We start from the raw sequence: 23,143 nt of genomic DNA, 5'->3' as shown, positions 1-23,143 counted from the left end.
AAATACTTGTTAAAGTAGTCTTTCTTTGTAAATTTAAGCATACCTGCCACCCAATCTGCCAGGCTTTTAGTTTCTTTTTTTATGCCTCCAGGTAACTTCATGTTTTAAGTCACAATGTTGTCAATCTAAGGTAATTTACCTTAGGCAAAATGTCCAAAAATGCCAACTTGCAGAAAGTGGCCATAAAAGGCTGAAAACCTCTGAGTCTTTGAGTGTGAATGTTGGGATTGGGCCTTTGTGTGATGCAACATAATTCAAAATGCTGCAGGTAGTTTGTTTCAGAGATTTTGATTATTGTTTTTGTTAGGCTTTTCTGGAGCTGGGTACAGAGGAAGCTGCCATTACTATGGTGAACTACTACGCCGCTGTCACCCCCCAGGTTTGAAAGACTCCAATTTGTATTTGTGTTGTGAACATGAGGATTTTCTGTTCTTAATGTTAGGAGATTTTAAATGAGATGTACTGCACGTTTCTTCACCTCTTCAGGTGAGAAATACACCCGTCTTCATCCAGTACTCAAACCATAAGGAACTGAAGACTGACTCTGCTCTGAACCAGGTATATTTATAGATGTGTCCTTATGTCATGGTTCTTTATCTCATACTAGATTGGACTGGATGTTAATGCTTGTGGCTACAAATCCAGGTTGTATAGTTGTCTTAGGACTCATGAGAATGAGACACCTTGAACAAGGCTGTTCTTATTGAAAAGTGGCTGAAGCAGGATTTTCGCTTTGCCTTTTCTTTGTGCTGTGTTATTATTTTTGTTTTTATTTCTCTGATTCAGAGGGCCCAAGCAGTGTTGCAGGCAGTGTCAGCAGTCCAGGATGGAAGCTCTCCCTCCTCAGATCCAGGGGTTTTGGATTTGGCTCCACCCCCCAGTCCCGTCTTGCGCATTATAATTGACAACATGTTTTATCCTGTGACACTAGATGTTCTCCAGCAGGTAAAAGCTGAACGCTATATTTAAATTTTAAGATTAATGTACACCAGGGGTGCCCAAACGTTTTTGAACCAAGATCTAGTTTTAAAGTTAAAAGTGTATCGAGATCTCCCAAGCCATATCAAAAGCCATAGTGTAGCCACAATATATTGTGCACCAATATGATAACACAGTTTTCTGACACAAAGATAAAGTTTTAACAGTAATAATACATTATTGAAGTAAATGTGCATGGTGCAAAGAATAACCACAAGTAGGCTTAAGACTGACCCGTAACAGCACAACAACAAACAACCTAAATAATACAATGCCTAATTCAAGTTGGAAAAGTTGTTCCCTACCTTAGCTGGACCTCTGGCACTGAGAGGAGGTAGATAGTTTCTAGGGCTGGGTATTGATTAAAATTTCAAGAATTGGTTCAGTTCCGAATCTTAAGATTCAGAATTGATTATTCCGATCCAATATTGATTTTGGTTAGTGTTATTAAAACCCTTTTTTGAGCTGTTACCTGATTGTCTAGTTATGCAGCATTTAAAATCAGCGAGTCAAGCTTTTCAACCCAGGACTACTAGTCTGTCATACACTACTAGTCTCTCATAGTTCGGACAGTAGGAGCTGAGTGCCAGTCGTAAGCAGGACGCAACGTGGTCTTCAGTCATGGTGGATCGTTGTGCTTTAGGGTGTATGTCAGAAAAATGACATGCGTTGATTGCAGACCCTGCAGTGGGTCTGTAAGCCAAACACTATAAACCTTATAGTGTTTGGCTGGGACATGAAAAAATTCATTTGATGACCTATTGTTAAAATTGACCATGTTTTTCTGGTATTCTCTTCTCTTTAGATCTTTAGCAAGTTTGGCACAGTGATGAAGATTATAACATTTACCAAGAACAACCAGTTTCAGGCTCTCCTGCAGTTCAGTGACCCCGTCAATGCACAACAAGCCAAGCTGGTAGGATCCCATGCATATCCCATTGATGACTAGCTTGAATATTCCAATTGTTTTGAATAATACTACTTAAAATTATCTATGTGAGAAATTACTAGCTTGTGTTTTCATCTTTTTCTATTCCTGACATATTTCGTGTAGCACATCCATTCTTAATTTAGGTTGTTTGCAGGGTTTGTAATATGATATGTGTCCTATCTGAAGGCATATTCATGGTTCGCCTTTTGCGTATATTTAGATATGTAGGTAATTTATTCTTTTGGGCTCTATCTGTATGTCATATATGTGTGTTATATGTGTTATCTTGATTTGGACAAAATCATTCTTATCCTTTAGCCCACCCTGGCTGAACAATTTTAGGGAAAAAACCTGCAATTTTTCAAACAAATAATCCTATTTGATTTGCAATATATTTTTTAAAATCAAGCTTTTTTCACTCTTCACTATGCATATTTAAAACACAATGAAGCATTGCCAGTTAAGAGAACATTAAAATATTACTCACTTATAGTAATATTAATTTCTAACTGGTGAGCATGCGTCAGACGTGACAGTTGCGACACTTCTGATTGGCGAACATGGCTGTGTCACGCAGGAATGGCACGAATGAATAAGGGATAGGTCAAGCCTTTGAGTACCCTGAAGTTTTCTTTATTGAGTTATCGAGCTGACACGAGCAGTAGACACAATGCACATACAACAGACGACAACCTGACAATCCTGAGAGAGCATAAATTGTCATGCGTTGTCATATTGTGCAGCCACAATGTCTGACTCCATTAAACACATATATGAATACATAGATTTAACCATTGTCTTTTCGTTTGTTAGATTCCAGATCCTGTGGGTCACAGAGCACTGTGCGAGTTTGGTTGCAGAAAATAACTTTTTGTGACCACACAATTCATGTAACCCCCCCCCAACTTGCCTGCCATGAGGGTGTGGGTGTGTGGATAACAGAATTTTTCCTTCTCTTGTTTGGAGTGCAGCTGTCTTGACAACATTAGGTCCACAGGCTGATGAAACTTTTTCCATGTGTCAGGCAGGCTGGTCATGAATAATGTTTGAAAGGTTAAAAATGCAATAATATTGGATGGTCATGGCATTTGTTACCTTTTTCAAAACTTAAAAAGTGTAGCTTTAATCTAGTGGGGCAGAGAGCTGAACTGTGTCAAGCCTGTTTTTCCACCATGTTTTACATAAATCTTTTTGAATTGGATTACATCTCTTGTCATTCACGTTGGATGAAGTTACTGTGCCTACAGCTCAATAAAGTTTTTTATCTTTTTTTTTTTTTTTTTTTTTTTTACTTTGTTTGAACATCATGTCAGTCTGCCTTCAATAATTTGGCACCATTAAGGTTTGTTTGATTTTTGCACAAATGACAGCATTTTATAAAACATCACTCTGTACAGCTTTAAAATCATTGTAGGCAGTGCAGCGATTTGAGGAAGGTCCCATCCATAAAAATCTTTTTTGCCTGATAAGGCAAAAAAGCTTGTTTGCCTTATCAGTATTTCCAAAATGTGGATCGTATGCTTTAAGGTTAATAATTTGGAAGAAAACTGCAAGTTATTGTGATGGGGGGCCTGGGAAATCTAGTGTTGCATTTAAGGACATGCTTTGGAGCTTTTTGGTGCATTATGAACCCCTCGATTAAAAAGACCAAGCAGATTGACTCACCTCTGTGGCATTACCAACCTTTGACTTCCACGTTTGCACACTGTGGGTCAAGTGTTAAGTCGAGATTAAGTCATCAAGCACCTTTTGTTAAATATATGCAAAAAGACAAAGAGTTGAAAAATAATCACAGTCTTTGCAGGAATGTGGGAATGGACCGGTTGTCTGCCTGGGTGGTTGCCATTTAGGACCCAAGGCAGTTCCGTGGTGTTGAGGATGCGGCAGTGCACAACATCAGCGCATGCTCCCAGACTTGACGTGACTTGACTTTGCTGTTTGCTGAGCACATTAGTTTAAATTGCAATTAAGTATAAAACATATACAGTAAAACTCACCTAAACCGTCATTGTATAAACCGGATAGTTGCACTCACCGGACAAAAGCAAAAGTCCCAATGCTTTTGTATGCTTTTCCGTATATGACGGATTCTGTTTTAACAGATTATCACTCACATCAGACAAAACATCCCGTCCGATCGCAATGGATTTTCATTAAAAACTTGTTGCATATACCGGACAGAGAAGTTTGGACGTGCCCAGTAACAGAGGTACGAAATGAATTACTGCCACTCACCGATTCAAGGAAAGTGGACACCATGTTTCCATGATCAAAAGCCTGGCCGTTTATTTTTTCAAACTGTGCCCAGAGCTGATGCCTAAACGAGGCAGGGCATCATTCAGGGCCGGTGATTATTGACAAACTCTTGCTTGTTGCCTGCACTGTAATATGTTGTTAAGTTTCACACATATCCCTGAGTGTGATAAACAAAACTGCTTTAGATCAGAGCCCTCATGGATGAGGCCTCATCCATGGATGAGAACCAGCGCACTTGATAAATCTCAGACTGCAAAGGGCTGTGATTTGTCACTTTTCAGGTTTCACGCCGTCCTCTCCCATCATATTTTAAAAGTTTTTGCAATGCACACACTGATTTCATTTCAATCATGGATTAAATATGTTTGGCAGATAAGTGAGCAAATATGACCAGCTTCAGAACACAGAGGCAGAAAAAGATCCTCAAATGACCAGCAATTCATGAATAAAATTGTACACCTTGCCTTTGGTTTGGAGGTTAATGATTGTATAAAGAAGCTTATTGAGGGACAGATCAATCCATAAAAAGCCACTGTTCCTGTGGCAGATTGCATAAAGACGTGACGGAGAACTTTTTGAAAGATTAATGCGTACATCGACATCATTGCATGGCCACGGATTTCCAGAGTTGCAGAAGCATAGATCAGGCTTTGGGATTTTGAGGTACCACTCCGCAGTGGACTTAGGAAAAAAAGAGTGGCCCGTCCAAATGTAATCTTTTTAATGCACATCATGTCTGACGTTTATTTTTTTCAGACGAGGTTTTGACTCAGTCATTAAATGAAGTAAATCCCAGTTCAGGATTCCCTGTAGATCATTAGGTGCCTCCTGACTGTAACTAATCTGTTACATACATATAACAAATTTTGTCCGTTTTATACGTATAACGGATTTAAATTATAACTGACAAAATTCGCTGGTCCACCTGAATCCATTATATGCACGTTTTACTGTAGATTCAGAAGATATTATGGACAATTAAATACATTCTGTTAATGATGTTTTCTTATTTTCTGCCTGTTTGTACCAAACCATTCAAAGTAGGCCATTGTGTTTTGTTTTTACACTTTTATTCTGGGCATAAATCATTAAAATGTCGATTTTAATTCTGTCTCCTTTTCCCGCAGTCTTTGGATGGACAGAACATCTATAATTCATGCTGTACTCTTCGGATAGATTTCAGTAAACTGGTCAACCTCAATGTTAAGTACAACAATGACAAGAGCCGAGATTACACTAGACCTGACCTTCCTACTGGAGATGGAGACTCAACCACCAAGGATCATTCTTTACTGGGTAAATACACATTTTCATTTGTGTACCTGTAGTGTCTTCTAGGGATAATCATAGAAGTGACTGCTGTAGAAATACAACTATGATGTATGCGTGGCCCTTATCCATCAGCCTTACTCCATAGTTCTTGGGTAGCGTGAAGTAAATATAAAGCATTTTCTCAAGGAAAGACATTCCATTAAGCCTTATCCAGCAAACCCTAAACTTCTCTTAGTCTCCATCTGTGTGTCACTTGTATGGGAATCTTAATTCAGCTGAAGTCATTCAGCCCATCCATCCCCAGCTACATTGCCCACTTAGGAATTACAGGTATTATTATAATCATTCTTCCCTTTTCAGTGGCTGTAATTTGCCATTTGACTGACAAGCAGTTTCATGGCCAGATGTTGCCTGTTCTCATTATTTCACAACAAACTGAGTGGATAAAAGATCTGGTTTTGATTCCAAGTGCTGAAATTTGCATTTGATAACTTCATTGAAACTTTGAACATTATGATCCAAAAAGCAGTTGATGCAACCTAAGAGGACTTAATTTGGTTGAAAATGTGAAAGAAATTTATCAGCCAGATGGCAGAAAGTTGAGTATTTGACCTGGGCTCTGGTCTTTGCATCCTGGATGTTCTTTTGGCCATTTGTTATTGTAAACACTGGACTACATAGAGTTGGTTAGCTGTAATATTTATATCATGCTCTTACTGTTTTGTGTTGTTTTGATAGTGTCTCCAACGCAGATGATCAAACCACTGTCTGGTCTGCTTAATCTGGTTTTAAAAAAGAAGAAGAAAACGTGTCTTGGGCCGTGCCTGAACATGACTTTTCCCACTCTCTCGCTTGATATCATATAAAACAGTACTACTTAATAATCAGACCAGATGCATTTCTAAAAAAATAAATAAAAACACAATTAAGCTTCTTTGTTTTTTTTTGTTTTTTTTCTCTTTCTTAGCTGTGAACGAATGGATCCATATAGATGGTAATTTTTTTTCATAGCTTCTAATTTTCTGCTTTTTTTATTATCCTCTGAGCACTGGCGTGGGCTGCTTGAGATTGATTTTTCATAAAATAATTGGTGGAGGTAATGATTTGGAAGTTGGAGGAGGTGGTGTTTGTTTGTCTGTTCGTGAATAGCCTGGAACCCACAATTTTTCATATATTGTTACAACATTTTTACTGAAGGTTCATATCCTGGTAGGTAAGAACTACTGAATTTTCGCGGTTAAAGGGCAAAGTCAGGAAAATTGGAAGAATTCCTATTTTTAACATTGAATAATTTTCAAAAATTCATAACTGTCAAAAAGATCAAATTTCTTTCATATTTGAGAAGGTTGTGTATGACTGTATCCTTTATCGCCCAACAAAGTTTGAGCCCAATCTGATCCAGATTACAGATTTTGTGGCCATTTAAATTTAACATTGAAAACCCCATTTCATGTATATTTTACATTATATCTTAATCAAGCTTGCCGTAATCACGCTGATGATGAAAGTGAAGTGCAGACTGGCACTCACTATCACCTGACAAAGTTTGATCCAGATATGATCCGGATTGTGGATTTTGTGGACATTTGAATTTAATATTGAACAGCCCATTTGATGTACATTTTGCATTATGCCTCAGTCACTCTCATTTGTGACAGTGAGGTGCTAACTGGCACTCTCAATGAATAGACTAAGTTGGATCCGCATCGTATCCGTAGTGATGATTTAGCAGATATTTGATTCTTTTAACATTGAAAAGCCCTTTAGATCTGTATTTTGTATTTTAGCTTATGGGAAGCCACTTCCAATCTTAAAAGCTTTACTTATCATGGAGGTTGGCTGACATTCAGAATATGAGAAGTATTGCAGTCAAAGATCCTTTGTCTGAAGACTCTCAGCTCTGTGCATGGAAAAACTAGAGGATATACTGTGTAGTAGACAGAGGGGACCACAAAAAAATAAGAAATTTGTAAATGCAGGCTTTACTCTCAATTTCCAGTTAATTCTACAGTACTAAATTGTGTGAATTTTGGATTGCATGAATTAGGGTTTACATCCATGTGCAGTGGTAACAATATTTGCATGAGCTGAAATATGGAAAATGGCCCTGTGATGGACTGGCGTCCTGTCCAGGGTGCACCCTGTCTCTTGCACTATGGCTTTTGGGACAGGCTCCAGAGATTTATTGGGCATTTGTTTTTTATATATATATATATATATATATTAAGTTCACTCAAGTTATTTGTATTTTTGGTTGATTTGAGATAACTGTAAGGTATGCAGCTATGCATGGTATGGCTTGTCCATGTTTTCAATAAATTGTAGCATTTCCTGAAGACATTTTTTCTCGTGTACAGTGAGGTACAGATCTGGGCTATTTGAGCAAACTACCGGCACACGGTGCAGAACTGTATAAAAAAAATTGAATATGTCTAAGTTGTCAACCGACTAAGTCGTAATATTCAATTTTTTTTTATACAGTGCCTAATCATAGCGTAAGTCATCGCTAGGTGCTGTACACAAACAAGGTTTGAATAACCCCCATATTTCATCCACATGCTATGTAATCATTTTAGTAGTGTAAGTAGGTTTGGTAAATCCATACATGAATAGCCCTGACATGGCTACAGAACTGTATGCTGACAGTAAGTTATTTTACTGCTCAGTGTTTTTTGTGTTGTTTTGAACTGAAAGGCACAATGGATTTGGATGTCTCTTGGAAGTGGAGGAATTTAAATGTTTGTGTAACCTATGTAATGACCCTATTACATTTGCATATGGTGTGAAAACATCATTTTTCATGAACTAATTCACCATTACTGTGGATATAAGGTATGTGATGGGATGTAAGCCAAACATATCGTCATCTTATGATCATGTTTCATGTTGAGCGTGAGTGCGTGGGAGGTTGGGTTAAGTCAAGTTCTGTGGCAATTAGGCAGGTGCTTCCAAAAGTTAAAGTAAGTCCCTTTGGCTGCTTCCTTGTTTGCACTCAGGGTCACCACAGCAGATCCAAGGTGGTTCTGCATGTTGATTTGGCACAGGTTTTACACCGGATGCACTTCCTCACACAGTTCCACATTACATGGAGAAATGTGGCAGGGGTGGGGTTTGAACTGGGAATCTTCCACATGGAAACTAAGCACCACCCCTGGGGTTGTATTCTGGTGAGGGTCAGTCCACAGTATTTTACGAGGTCTGTCCGTAAAGTATCGTACCTTTTTATTTTTTTCAAAAACTATATGGATTTCATTCATATGTTTTTACGTCAGACATGCTTGAACCCTCGTGCGCATGCGTGAGTTTTTCCACGCCTGTCGGTGACGTCATTCGCCTGTGAGCACGCCTTGTGGAAGGAGTGGTCCCGCCCCCTCGTCGGATTTTCATTGTCTGGAAATGGCGGAATGAAAAGGACTTTTTTTCCATCAGAATTTTTTCAGAAGCTGTTAGAGACTGGCACCTGGAAACCGTTCGAAAAATTTATCTGGCTTTCAGTGAAAATTTTACGGGCTTCACAGAGAATAAGGACTTTAACTACAGGTTTAAGGACCCCTTTAAAGGATGGTCGGTGCGCCGCGCTGCGAGCTGCGACGACGCGGCACAAACCACTGGATCATTTCTAAGCTGATGGCTCTGTGGATACGAGACCGTCGTGTGCTCTTTCTCTGGTTATCACAAGACCTGGACATCAGCCATTTTCCGGCAGATTTCACTTTTAACAAGAGATTTTGTCATGGAAAGCCGCGCGGAGGCTTCGCGCGTCACAACCGATTCGCTGATGAAGCGAGACAAAGGAACACCTCCGTTTCGGCGTGTTAGAGGACAAGTTGGGACATGTCTATCTCGGCTTTCAGTGCTTACCAGTCGAGTGAGTATAAAAGAACTTGTGGAGAGCTGGACATGTCCCAACTTGTCCTCTAACACGCCGAAACGGAGGTGTTCCTTTGTCTCGCTTCATCAGCGAATCGGTCGTGACGCGCGAAGCCTCCGCGCGGCTTTCCATGACACCAAACTCACATCACACATCAGTGAGCTCCTTCTAGTTGTACTACAGCACTGAGATTGGAAAAAGTTACTATTGTATAATTTCAGCAATTTTGTTTTATTGTAATAAATTTGAATGGTTGTACAACAACACTTATGATGGGAAAAAATAAACTTTTGTAAAATTTTGGGGATTTTTTTTTTCATTCCAATAAATATGAATACAATCTTTAACTTTTTATTTATTGCTTGTAGTGCAACCAAACTCGCATCACACAACACTGAGCTCTCTCTGGTTGTACGAGGTCTGTCAATAAAGTAACGGTCCTTTTTATTTTTTTCAAAAACTATATGGATTTCATTCATATGTTTTTACGTCAGACATGCTTGAACCCTCGTGCACATGCATGAGTTTTTCCATGCCTGTCGGTGACGTCATTCGCCTGTGAGCACGCCTTGGGAAGGAGTGGTCCCGCCCCCTTGTCGGATTTTCATTGTCTGGAAATGGCAGAATGAAAAGGAATTTTTTCAGAAGCTGTTAGAGACTGGCACCTGGAAACCATTCGAAAAATTTATCTGGTTTTCGGTGAAAATTTTACGGGCTTCACAGAGAATGACGTCTGTTACTACAGCTTTAAGGACTCCTTTAAGGACGCTCGGCGCTCCGAGCTGCGACGACGCGGCACAAGCCACTGGACCATTTCTAAACTGATGGCTCTGTGGATACGAGACCGTCGTGTGCTCTTTCTCTGGTTATCACAAGAGCTGGACATCAGCCATTTTCCGGCAGATTTCACTTTTAACAAGAGATTTTGTCATGGAAAGCCGCGCGGAGGCTTCGTGGGTAAAGACCGATTCGCTTTGGAAGCGAGACATAGGAACACCTCCGTTTCGGCATGTCAGAGGACAAGTTTGGACATGTCTATCTCGGCTTTCAATGCTTACCAGTCCAGTAAGTATCAGTGAAATTGTGGAGAGCTGGACATGTCCAAACTTGTCCTCTGACACGCCGAAACGGAGGTGTTCCTTAAAGGGGTCCTTAAAGCTGTAGTAACAGACCTCATTCTCTGTGAAGCCCGTAAAATTTTCACCGAAAGCCAGATAAATTTTTCAAATGGTTTCCAGGTGCCAGTCTCTAACAGCTTCTGAAAAAATTGATGGAAAAAAGTCCTTTTCATTCCGCCTTTTCCACACAATGAAAATCCGACGAGGGGGCGGGACCACTCCTTCCCAAGGCGTGCTCACAGGCGAATGACATCACCGAAAGCCATGGAAAAAAACTCATGCATGCGCACGAGGGTTCAAGCATGTCTGACGTAAAAACATATGAATGAAATCCATATAGTTTTAGAAAAAAATAAAAAGGACCGTTACTTTATTGACAGACCTCGTACTTGGTGGTGGTGGGGGGAGGGGGGTGGTGAGAGGTTTTGGTCAGTTGTAGTTTGTTTTCTGTATTCCATCATTTGGAAAGAGGTGTCATTTGATTTAAAAGGGTGATTTGCTTTGAAGTTATTGATTCCGGAAGGATGATTCTTTGAATAGCTTTCCAACTTTACTTAAATAGCAACAGTAACGTGATGGTGACTACAAGTCATTTGCTAACTCCTCACAAATGAAATTATCCTGGTACTGGTCGCTTTACAAGTGAAAACTCTCAATTTCTGTTGAAGTTTAACTCCCCGACCATGTGAAGAAGGTGATGTCTGTACATCAAGACATTATTCCAAACCTGGCGAAACTAGCCTCAATCATTTCTGTAATTCCTATTTCAACAGCAGGTATTTTGAGTTTCGTAATGATAATTTCTTCATTTACTCTGGTGTTATGTTATATTACACCTGGTGTTTATATACTATTGACTTAAAAAATTTAGGTTGTAGACATGATTAGCATCTTGAAACAAAATGTATTAAATGCATTTATATGGGGCCATTACTGTAGCAAAAGTATTTGCAAATCTGTATTTCGATCTGTGTGTATGTAACCAGATCCACAAATGTGTACAACCCCAATTCCAGTGAAGTTGGGACATTGTGTGAAATGTAAATAAAAACAGAATACAATGATTTGCAAATCCTCTTCAACCTATAGGCAATTGAATATACCACAAAGATAAGATAATTAATGTTCAAACTGAAAAACTTTGTTTTTGTGCAAATCTTTGCTCATTTTGAAATGGATGCCTGCAACACGTTTCAAAAAAGCTGGTACAGTGGTATGTTTACCACTGTATTACATCACCTTTCCTTCTAATAACACTCAATAAGCATTTGGGAACTGAGGACACTAATTGTGAGTGTCATGATTGGGTATAAAATGAGCATCCCCAAAAGTCTCAGCCGTTCACAAGCAAAGATGGGGCGAGGATCACCACTTTGTGAACAACTGCATGAAAAAAAGACCAACAGTTTTAGAATGTTTCTCAATGTTCATTTGCAAGGAATTTAGGGATTCCATCATCTACATTCCATAATATAATCAGAAGATTCAGAGAATCTGGAGAACTTTCTACACATAAGCGCCAAGGCTGAAAACCAACACTGAATACCCGTGACCTTTGATCCCTCAGGTGGCACTGCAATAAAATCCGACATCATTGTGTAAAGGATCTTACCGCGTCAGCTCAGGAACACTTCAGAAAACCATTGTCAGTTAACACAGTTTGTCGCTACATCTACAAGTGCAAGTTAAAACTCTACCATGCAAAGTGAAAGCCATCCATCAACAAGATCCAGAAACGCTGCCGCCTTCTCTGGGCCCAAGCTCATTTGAAATGGAAACGCAAAGTGGAAAAGCGTGCTGTGGTCTGATGAGTCCACATTTCAAATTATTTTTGGAAATCATGGACAAAAGAGGAAAAAAAACATCCAGATTGTTACCAGTGCAAAGATCAAAAGCCATGGGCAGCTTACACATCTGCGATGGCACCATCAATGCTGAAAGGTACATCCACCTTTTGGAGCAACACATGCTGCCATCCAAGCAATGTCTTTTTTTCAGGGACGTCCCTACTTATTTCAGCAAGACAATGCCAAGCCACATTCTTCACGTGTTAAAACAGCGTGGCTTCGCAGTAAAAGAGTGCGGTTGCTAGTCTGGCCTGCCTGCAGTCTAGACCTGTCACCCATTGAAAATGTGTCACGCATTATGAAGCGCAAAATACGACAGTGGAGACCCCGGACTGTTGAACAGCTGAAGTCGTACATCAAGCAAGAATGGGAAAGAATTCCACCTACAAAGCTTCAACAATTAGTGTCCTCAGTTCCCAAATGCTTATTGAGTGTTTGAATGTTAAATATCTTGTCTTTGTGGCCCAACTTCATTGGAATTGGAGTTGTAAGATATATATATATATATATATATATATATATATATATATATATATATATATATATATATATATATATATATATAATATGCACGCACGTACTAGCTGGGGTACCCGGCGCTGCCCGAGTTGACCTGTTTGAGACATAAGCCCAATGCCAATCATTTTAATCAAAACAATTGCCCAACATTTGTTTTTGTAATGCTGATGTGTTATAAATATAATGGTTAATGGGCCAAAGTTTGTCCAGCAGAACTATAAGAGGTGAAGTCCCCAAACTAAGTGGAAATACTTGGTTAAAAAACAAACACATTTGAAGTCCTTCATTCAGACTTTGTTTTGCAGTTAAATTTATAACAAAACGCAAAAATGTACCAGTCTGTCCTTAGATGAATTAGAAATCTCACCGCTTTATCATTTTTGTACACGGGCTTTCTTGATGACATCAAGTAACCATAAAAGATGAATAGATTAAAGCATTGGTTTCCCAGAACTTTAAAAAAAATGGTACCGGTTTGTTCTCCATGTCATGAGGATTCAGAATATATATAGTTTTTAGGGCTACATATTATAGTTTGAGTTTATCCCGGACAGACTGACAGAATTAGCCCGTGTGTGTATGTGTGTGTGTGTGTGTGTGTGTGTGTGTGTGTGTATATATATATATATATATATATATATATATATATATATATATATATATATATACGAGGTCTATTAGAAAAGTACCCGACCTTATTATTTTTTTCAAAAACCGTATGGATTTGAATCACTTGTGATTGTGTCAGACAAGCATGAACCCTCGTGCGCATGCGTGAGTTTTTCCACGCCTGTCGGTTGCGTCATTCGCCTGTGAGTGAGGAGTAGTCCAACCCCCTTGTCGGATTTTCATTGCCAGGAAATGGCGGAATGATTTGGGCTTTTTTTCCATCAGAATTTTTTCAGAAACTGTTAGAGACTGGCAGCTGGAAACCATTAGAAAAATTTATCTGGCTTTCGGTGAAAATGTTACGGGCTTGGTAGAGAATATGGAGTGTTACTGTCGTTTTAAGTACGGCCCCCAGCAGCTGTGGGGCGCGCCGTGCTCCGAAGCCACCATCAACAGGCTGAACGACCATTTCATTTCTAAACGGATGGCTGTCTGGATCCATAACCATCGTGTGCCATTTCTCTGGTTATCACAAGAGCTGGACATCAACCATTTTCCGGCAGATTTCACTTTTAACAAGAGATTTTGTCATGGAAAGCCGAGCGGAGGCTTCGCGCGTCACGACGCGCAGAATTCCTCCGCACATCTGTCTCAATGTGCCGAAAAAGTGCTGATGTCCACGTCTTTTCACAATTCCTGTGCTAGTCAGACGACGTCCCGGATAAAACACAGCGTCGTTTGGAAATGAACGGCACATTCCACTGTTACAGGAGTTTTTTTCATGGAAAGAGGAGTGGAGGCTTCGTGCGTCGCGGTGGTGCCGCATGGCGCAAAGCAGCGCTGTGATGAAGCCTCACGGGACATGTTCTGGCATGTCCATGCACATCCACAATTTCTTGAATAATCACTCGATGGAAAAACCACCGACAGCTGTCTGAACGACATCTCAAAGCCGTCCTGTGAGACCAAAACGGAGGTGGTTTTGTCTCGCTCCAGTAGCGAATCCATCGTGACGCACAAAGCCTCCGCTCGGCTTTCCATGACAAAATCTCTTGTTAAAAGTGAAATCTGCTGGAAAATGGTTGATATCCAGCTCTTGTGATAACCAGAGAAATGGCACGCGATGGTTATGGATCCAGACAGCCATCCGTTTAGAAATGAAATGGTCGTTCAGCGTGTCGATGGCGGCTTCGGAGCGCGGCGTGCCCCACAGCCGCTGGGGGCAGTCCTTAAAGCGACAGTAACGCTCCTTATTCTCTACCAAGCCTGTAACATTTTCACCGAAAGCCAGATAAATTTTTCTAATGGTTTCCAGCTGCCAGTCTCTAACAGTTTCTGAAAAAATTCTGATGGAAAAAAAAGCCCAAATCATTCCGCCATTTCCTGGCAATGAAAATCCGACAGGGGGCTGGACCACTCCTCACTCAAAGCCTGCTCACAGGCGAATGACGCAACCGACAGGCGTGGAAAAACTCACGCATGCGCACAAGGGTTCAAGGTTGTCTGACGCAATCACACGTGATTCAATTCCATATGGTTTTTTAAAAAAATAATAAGGTCGGATACTTTTCTAATAGACCTCGTATGTATATGTATTCATCTTCTAACTGTCACAGCACTTACAGGTAACTCCAGACTGTCTTTGATCATCCTGGAGCTGATCAGTGGGTGAGCCTTTGCCATTCTGGTTATTCTTCTATCCATTTTGATGGTTGTTTTCTGTTTTCTTCCATGCGTCTCTGTTTTTTTTGTCCATTTTAAAGCATTGGAGATCATTGTAGAAGAGCAGCCTATAATTTTTTGCACCTGCATATACGTTTTCCCCTCTCCAATCAACTTTTTAATCAAACTAAGCTGTTCTTCTGAACAATGTCTTGAACGTCCCATTTTCCTCAGGCTTTCAAAGAGAAAAGCATGTTCAACAGGTGCTGGCTTCATCCATAAATAGGGGACACCTGATTCACACCTGTTTGTTCCACAAAATTGACAAACTCACTGACTGAATGTCACACTACCATTATTGTGAACACCCCCGTTTCTACTTATTTTTTACTCCGTAATAGCCCAATTTCATAGCCTTAAGAGTGTGCATATCATGAATGCTTGGTCTTGTTGGATTTGTGAGAATCTACTGGTACCTTGTTTCCCATGTAACAATAAGAAATATACTCAAAACCTGGATTAATCTTTAAAAAAAAATCTGTGTGTGTATTGGGTGTCCTCTTACATGTGACTTTTGCTACACTCCTTCTGTGAAAGATCCACAAATGTGTGCAGCAATTTGTACCTGTGCGTAGACTTCTGTGCCTCTGTGGCTGTACAGCTTCACAACACCAGGGGGCAGAAGCACCAACGATATCGGTCGCACCCACATCCAATACACATGCACAGATTTTTTTTTTTTTTACACATTTGTGGATCTGGTTATGTACACGTAGATTGAAATACACATTTGCAAATACCTTTGCTACAATAATGACCCCGATACATTTTCTTGTAGTGCCTCAGTACACATGCATTGTGATGAGACTGTCAGCCCAAGGCTGAGGTTTCAAGTAATTTATATTTTCAGACTGTGAAAGGGCCTTTTCCACTATGAAGATTGTCAAGGCCTCCTTCTGAAATGGACTGAAAGAAGGAACCCCTGGACAGTAACGTCATGGTTTCTAGGGAGATGAGGCAGAAACATTCAGCTTGCAACAACTGAGCCAAGATGAATAAAAGAATTGCCATTACTGCCCAAGCATTCTTTAAATCTATGATAGAAATGTACATGTTACTTTTAGTTTCAGTAAATGTTATTTTGAACTTACGTACCTGATTGTTCAATATTTTGAAAACATGGTATGTAAAAGGTAAAAATATCATGGTCTAATTAATTTCTTTCCTGAGCTATTTGGTATATTTAAGCAGACAAAGAATGCCCTTTATAAGCCCATAATGGAAAAGCTTCAGGGGGACTTTGCATTTCATGCATTTAAGACTTGAGTGGGTTTTCTGAGGATCTATCTTTGATCTGCTCCAACATTTTGGTCCCTCAAAGACCTCAACAGTAAAATAGCTGAACACAGGTTCAGATAATTTGTATCTGGGTCCCATTTTGGAGCTTTATATTTTTAAATTTTATATTGAATTGTGATTGAATGCTGTCAATATGTCAATATTTAACATTATACTAATCAAGGTTGCTTTGGCATCTGGAATATTTGTACATTTTTAGAGTGAGATTAGATTAGTGATCTGTGGTGTGTAAATGTAGTTGTCATTGTCTTGTAGGTACCCCATCTGGAGCGCTAGCTTCCTACTCTAGTGGAGGAGGTTACTCGTCTTCTCTCTCCCTCTCGCAGAGTGGAGGTACTTATTTCTTATTTGTCTTAATTTTGTCCCTCATTGCACTGTCTGCTTTCTGTCATGCTATCTTTATGCCTCTTATATCCTACTTTAGATTCCTTGAATGTACCACTGCTTAAAAAAAACATATTTGATTAAAAGATGTAGGATGATTAGCTGCTCAAATTTATGGATTTCTTTTTTTTTTTTCTGTATTTATTTTTCCTTGGTATACTAACTTATGTAATTTCTTGTATGTTAGTATGTTGGACTGAGTTTCTTGACATTTTTGATCATTCTTTGTTTAATCTGTGCAATTTTATACATATGTAGGTTATTGGAAAGTAAGGAATTGAGTTCAAATGCAGATGCTGTTCTGATTTTCAGCCATGTATGTTTGGTCAGGTCTCTATAGTCCCATGTGCTGAACCTTAGTTAGGGCCACCTTGTGTATGCAGGGTGTAAGAATAATTGGAAAATGTCTAATCATTTAAACATCTTCAAAAATGCATCAGGTAAAAAAAAAAAATTACCATGTTGGTCCCTACAAAAGTTTTCAGATTTACTAAGATCAAACGTGGTTGTGTTATCCAAATTAAGTTCCCTCAAGCTGTGCAATGGGAGTTGAGAGCCAGTTTATTAATGCAGCCATAGCAGATTTAAGAAGAGGGGCCAAGGGAAGAAAATGACCAATTATCGTTCTGTGATCATTTGCAAGAAGAGGTTGTTGAACAAAAATACATGCTCTGTCCTTCCAACCTTTTTTTCACAACAAAGTGATTGCATGGTTTTGTGGAATAATTTGCATATACACACTTAATGGAGATTATGGAAGTGTTGCAGCCTTGATCAATAGCTACATTTATATGATTGATTCTGATCGATAAATCCACAGGTGTTAACATGGCTGTAATAAAATTAATGATAGCTGCACACATTGGTGTTGCTCATAACAGTTTGGCTATTTGCCATGTGTGCAGGCAGAGCAGCTCCTGTTGACACCTCCCACCTGCCCACCCCAAAGGTGCAATTTTTATAGTATTTTCACTGCTCCAGCTGCAGCAGAAGAGGTTTATGCTTGCTATAAGACAACAGAATTGCATCACGTTGCTGTGCATTGGTGCTTCATGCACATTAAGAAACAACTCTGTTTCTGGCCATTGAAAGAGTCAAAAGATTTTATGAGCTGTTTTATACTTTCTATAGTCTCTTCCTGCATGATTTTACAGGAAAATGTGGAGACATTACATGTGTTTAATCATCTGAAAAAGTTTAAGTATATTGGCAATCTTGAAGATTTTTGTAATTTTTCCCCCCCTCTGAATGCTGTCACAGTGAGGTTGGAATGACACAATCAAGATAAGACGTGGTTTTAATTCAAAGGGTTATCAAAAGTCACATTAAGCAGTTACTCCCAGTTTTACACACAGCCATCCATTTTCAAAAGTAATCAGATCATCTAACATAATTAGAAATCAGGGTTATCTTTTAACACTGCCTGAAGTGAGTAACCCATGGGCTTCACCAAATGTTTCTTCCCTTGAGATTCCTTGCCAAGTCTTTGCTGCTGGCTCCTTCAGTTGCTGCTTGTTTGTCTTTCGAACTTCAGTTTTTTCTGAAGTGAAAAGCATGCTCTATTGGGTTGATAGTAGGCGACTGGCTTGGCTATTGAGGAATTTTTGTTTTTTTGCTTTGACAAGCTCTTGCGTTGCTTTGGCAGCTATGTTTTGAAAGATAATGGGGTATACTCATGAGGTGTGCCTTTCCTTCTCTGTAAGCTTCTCTTGCTATCATTTTGGTACACTGGTACAAAGCTAATCTTTGTTTCAGCTGCCACCACCACCCCCACCAAAAAACCCTCTTGTTACAGAACTGATCAGGCTTTATTTTTTATTTTATTTTATTTTTATTTTTTTTGGTGAAGTCTTGGTTGTGGTTTGCATCTTATTAGAACTCCTCTGTATTTGCATTCATGAAGGTGTCATCATAGACTGATGCATCTATCATCGAGAGTGTTCTTGACTTGGCATCTATCATTGAGAGTGTTCTTGACTTGGCTAAGTGTTGTGAAGGGGATTTTCTTCAATGAAAGAATTTTGCCATCATCCACTTTGTCACATCTTGCATGTGTTTTGGTGTTAATTAGTTTACCTGTGCATTCCATATTTTTTAAGAATGTACCGATTTGTTGATGTGGCACTCCTAAACGTTCTGCTGTCTGAGGTTACCCCCACCTCCTTTTGCTTTTTAAAGACCTCCTTCGCTTGCATCATCACCTCTTTGGTCCTCACATTGAGAGTTCCATTTAACAGCTACCAAACACAAATTCAACACATGGAGACAAATCCAGGCTTATCTGCTTAATTTGATATGAAACAACGCTGAATGGCCAGGAATGAAACCTTGTCAGTCAAATATCCAGTTATTTTTGGCCTTTGAAACTGGGGTGTAAGTGGCTGTAATTCTTAAATATATGGTGTATTAGTTTTGTTGAACCCTTTTGAACTGATGCTAAAAGTCTGCAGTACAAGCACATCTTCCTTGCTTCATTTCAAACCAGTTGAGGTATATACAGAGGTGAGCAAAAAAAAGTCTCTTTTCAAATTCTTCTGTACACGGGGAGGTGATGGTCTAATGTTTAAGTGTTGGGCTTGAGACCAGAGGATTCTTGGTTCAAATCCCAGCCTGACTGGAAAATCACGAAGGGCCCTTAGGCAAGGTCCTTAATCCCCTACTTGCTCCCGATGTGTAGTGAGTGTGTTGTATGGCAGCATCCTGACATTGGGGTGAAATTGAGGCATTATTGTAAAGCGCTTTGAGAATCTGATTCAGATGGAAAAGTGATAAATAAATGCAGTCCATTTACCATTTTACATGACACATCTGTCAGAAACAGACTTGGTGTATACATCCCCAATTCCAATGAAGTTGGGATGTTGTGTGAAATGTAAATAAAAGCAAAATACAATGATTTGCAAATCATCTTCAATTGAATACACCACAAAGACAAGATATTTAATGTTCAAACTGATAAACCTTATTGTTTTTGTACAAATATTTGCTCATTTTTAAATGGATGCCTGTAACACATTTCAAAAAAGCTGGGACAGAGGTAACAAAAGACTGGGAAAGTAGATGAATGCTCAAAGAACACCTGTTTGGAACATTCCACAGGTGAACAGGTTAATTGGAAACAGGTGAGTGTCATGATTGGGTATTACAGGAGCATCCCCAAAAGGCTCAGCCATTCACAAGCAAAGATGGGGCGAGGATCACCACTTTGTGAACAACTGCGTGAAAAAATAGTCCAGCAGTTTAAGAACAATGTTTCTCAACGTTCAATTGCAAGGAATTTAGGGATTCCATCATCTACAGTCCATAATGTAATCAGAAGAGAATCTGGAGAACTTTTTACATGTAAGCGGAAAGGCCAAAAGCCAACATTGAATGCCCGTGACCTTCGATCCCTCAGACGGAAGTGCATTAAAAGCTGACATCATTGTGTAAAGGATCTTGCTGCGTGGGCTCAGGAACACTTCAGAAAACCACTATCCATTAACACAGTTTGTCGCTACATCTACAAGTACAAGTTAAAACTCTACCATCCAAAGCGAAAGCCATACATCAACAACATCCAGAAATGCAGCCGCCTTCTCTGGGCCTGAGCTCATTTGAAATGGACAGACGCAAAGTGGTCTAGGCGCTAATTAAAGCAATTGTTTAGTCACTAGCCAATAGCAGTCTGCCTCTTGGTAGGAGGGGTCTGGTTAGGTTTAAAACTCCAGCTTTTGTGGCTTCTGTTTGTTCTTCTCTACAAGGGTCAAGACAGAAGTCAGACTACCAAAGCAAGAATTTTAGCTGAGGAAGCTTCTGCGATTTGAAGCAAAACGTCCTCGCGTCAAGCAACCCAGTCCAGTCGAAGATTCAAGCTTCTCTACTATGGAAACCACCTGGACAACTGAGAGCCTACACAGAAACATTCTGCGCATGTTACAACAGCGTGGCTTCGTAGTAAAAGAGTGCGGGTACTAGACTGGCCTGCCTGCATTTCAGACCTGTCGCCCACTGAAAATGTGTGGCACATTATGAAGCGCAAAATACGACAACAGAGACCCCGGACTGTTGAACAACTGACGTTGTACATCAAGCAAGAATGGGAAAGAATTCCACCTACAAAGCTTCAACAATTAGTGTCCTCCGTTCCCAAATGCTTATTGAGTGTTGTTAGAAGGAAAGCTGATGTAACACAGTGGTAAACATACCACTGTCCCAGCTTTTTTTGAAACGTGTTGCAGGCATCTATTTGAAAATGAGCAAATATTTGCACAACAACAATAAAGTTCATCAGGTTGAACATTAAATATCTTGTCTTTGTGGTTTATTCAATTGAATATAGGTTGAAGAGGATTTGCAAATCATTGTATTCATTGAATTGGGGTTGTACATATTGCAGCCCCAATTTGAGTTGTGTAATTTTGTGTCAGGTTCCACGTAGTGCACCTTTAATACCACTTTTGTTGTAGTGTATGTAAAGTTGTAGCAGTAGAAATGGAACAGATTTCATTTGAATATATAGTAATTCTTGTATTTTTAAGATGTGATGTTTTATGGAATGCTATTCAACCCTGTGAGCATTGTGTTCATAAACTGAACTGTTTTTTTTTCCTCACAGTATTGCTAATTTGACTTGTAATTTATTTTATCTTGTTCTTTCATAACAGGGGCCATTAGTCCTCTGAGTGCTGCCGCAGCAGCGGCAGCAGCTGCCGGCCGCATTGCTCTGTCCGGGTCTGGTGTGTCAGGAGTCCTGTTGGCCTCAAACCTAAATGAAGAGGTACATCAGCTATGACAATAACTGTTCCATGAATAATTAGCTTGGGTTTGGCTTACTTCACTTAAAGACTTTGGGGTTTTTTGTTTTTTTTTTTCCCTGTCAATTTTATGTGTGTGTGCGCGTGTGTATGTGTGTATATGTGCGTCATATACCAAGTGAAGTTCCAACAAGTATTTCTATGTTTCTTCCACCAAATATAAGGGTGATCTGCAGGGTTTATGCTTACGCCATACTGACGCAAAATCAACAAGGCTAGATGCAATATATAATATGTACCAGGTCCCCAGGATGCACATTCCAGAATGTGTGAGGGCATCCCAAGCATGTCTCGTACATTTAAATTGTTCAAAAAATAAATAAAATAAAATAACGTCTCTGTTTTTGTTGTTTCTCTGCACTGTTGTAAACTCAGTTGCCAACATTTCAGTCAGTCACTGCCATCCTCTCCTGCTGTGAGGTCAGCCTGCTCTGTATGTGAGCGCAGACTGTGAGAGGTGCTTAGAGTGGACAGCATACACTAGTGAACCAGCCTGCATCACCCCATCCAGAAAGTTTGGAAGACTTAATGTAATTGGTTATTTTTTCTTCCAAATTAGCAACCAGCAAGCTGCGTACGATCCAGATTAGTGTTGAATCACTGTCCCCCTGTGCGATCAGACTGCGCTGCATGCATGTTTAAGAAGACACCACCATCAACATATTACATTTCTTGTGATTAATTTGACATTTTACATGAATTGGTGTGAGATTTCACAGATGGAATGTTCGCAGAATAGCAACACTGCCTATGGTGATTTTTAATCTGTACAGAATGATGATATGCTATAATTTTTACAAAAATCAAATAAACCTAAAATTGACAAAATGTTGATGGTCTGGTGCATCACGTCATGGGACTTGTCAAAAAAAGTGCACTGTATTTGTTTTCCCTCCACTTGTCCTTTTGACCTTAAATCCTATAATTTTACACTTTTTATACCCATGTACCGCTCCTCCTTTTCTTTCTCATAACAAAAAAGTAAAACTTGAATGGTAGGATAAAAATCTATAATTTCATTCAGTTTTATTCTTCCTTGGACTCAGATAATGTGTAACTTTCAAATGCTGTTGAATTACAAGTTGTCTGTTCATTGTGTTGGTATAAATGTACACCTATTCTGTTGTACGTATTTTGGAAGTGTGGAAAAACAGTTTGACAGACCTGCAGATGCTCCTGCTGAAGGAAGCTGTGGAGGCGAGTTCACTGTGAAAGCATGAAGTTGTATTTCCTCACTGGTGTGTGTGTGTGTGTGTGTGTGTGTGTGTGTGTGTGTGTGTGTGTGTGTGTGTGTGTGTGTGTGTGTGTGTGTGTGTGTGTGTGTGTGTGTGTGTGTGTGTGTGTGTGTGTGTGTCCTCGGAGAGAAAAAGAGAGAAACAAGCAGGTGCGTGGGGGGGGTCAGAGCAAGCGATCGCACATGCCAGACAGGCAGATAGCGAGTGAGATCCGCCTGAACTAAACTCTCTTCTCTGTATTTCTGGATTGCTGTTTTTCTTGCCATGGATTGCATAAAAACAAATGTCCACAGTTTTGTGACATGT

At 39.7% G+C, this 23,143-nt stretch overlaps 1 protein-coding gene across 2 annotated transcripts in view; it reads left to right on the top strand.

The window, feature by feature from the left end:
• LOC117521244 (polypyrimidine tract-binding protein 2-like) overlaps positions 1–23,143 on the top strand; it is a 55,142-nt gene that overhangs the window by 8,084 nt on the left and 23,915 nt on the right. The window contains exons 5-11 of one of the 2 annotated variants that reach the window (XM_034182577.1): positions 308–379; positions 487–558; positions 787–945; positions 1,784–1,894; positions 5,293–5,461; positions 16,678–16,755; positions 21,453–21,565. In XM_034182577.1, the coding sequence (XP_034038468.1) occupies positions 308–379; positions 487–558; positions 787–945; positions 1,784–1,894; positions 5,293–5,461; positions 16,678–16,755; positions 21,453–21,565 (774 nt within the window). The remainder of the gene's footprint in view (positions 1–307; positions 380–486; positions 559–786; positions 946–1,783; positions 1,895–5,292; positions 5,462–16,677; positions 16,756–21,452; positions 21,566–23,143) is intronic. The other variant, XM_034182578.1, reaches the window with a different exon arrangement.

Source organism: Thalassophryne amazonica, chromosome 12 (assembly GCF_902500255.1).
Source record: "Thalassophryne amazonica chromosome 12, fThaAma1.1, whole genome shotgun sequence".
Classification (NCBI taxonomy): domain Eukaryota; kingdom Metazoa; phylum Chordata; class Actinopteri; order Batrachoidiformes; family Batrachoididae; genus Thalassophryne; species Thalassophryne amazonica.
Note: the sequence above shows the minus strand (reverse complement) of the source record. Positions and strands in the feature narration are given on the sequence as shown.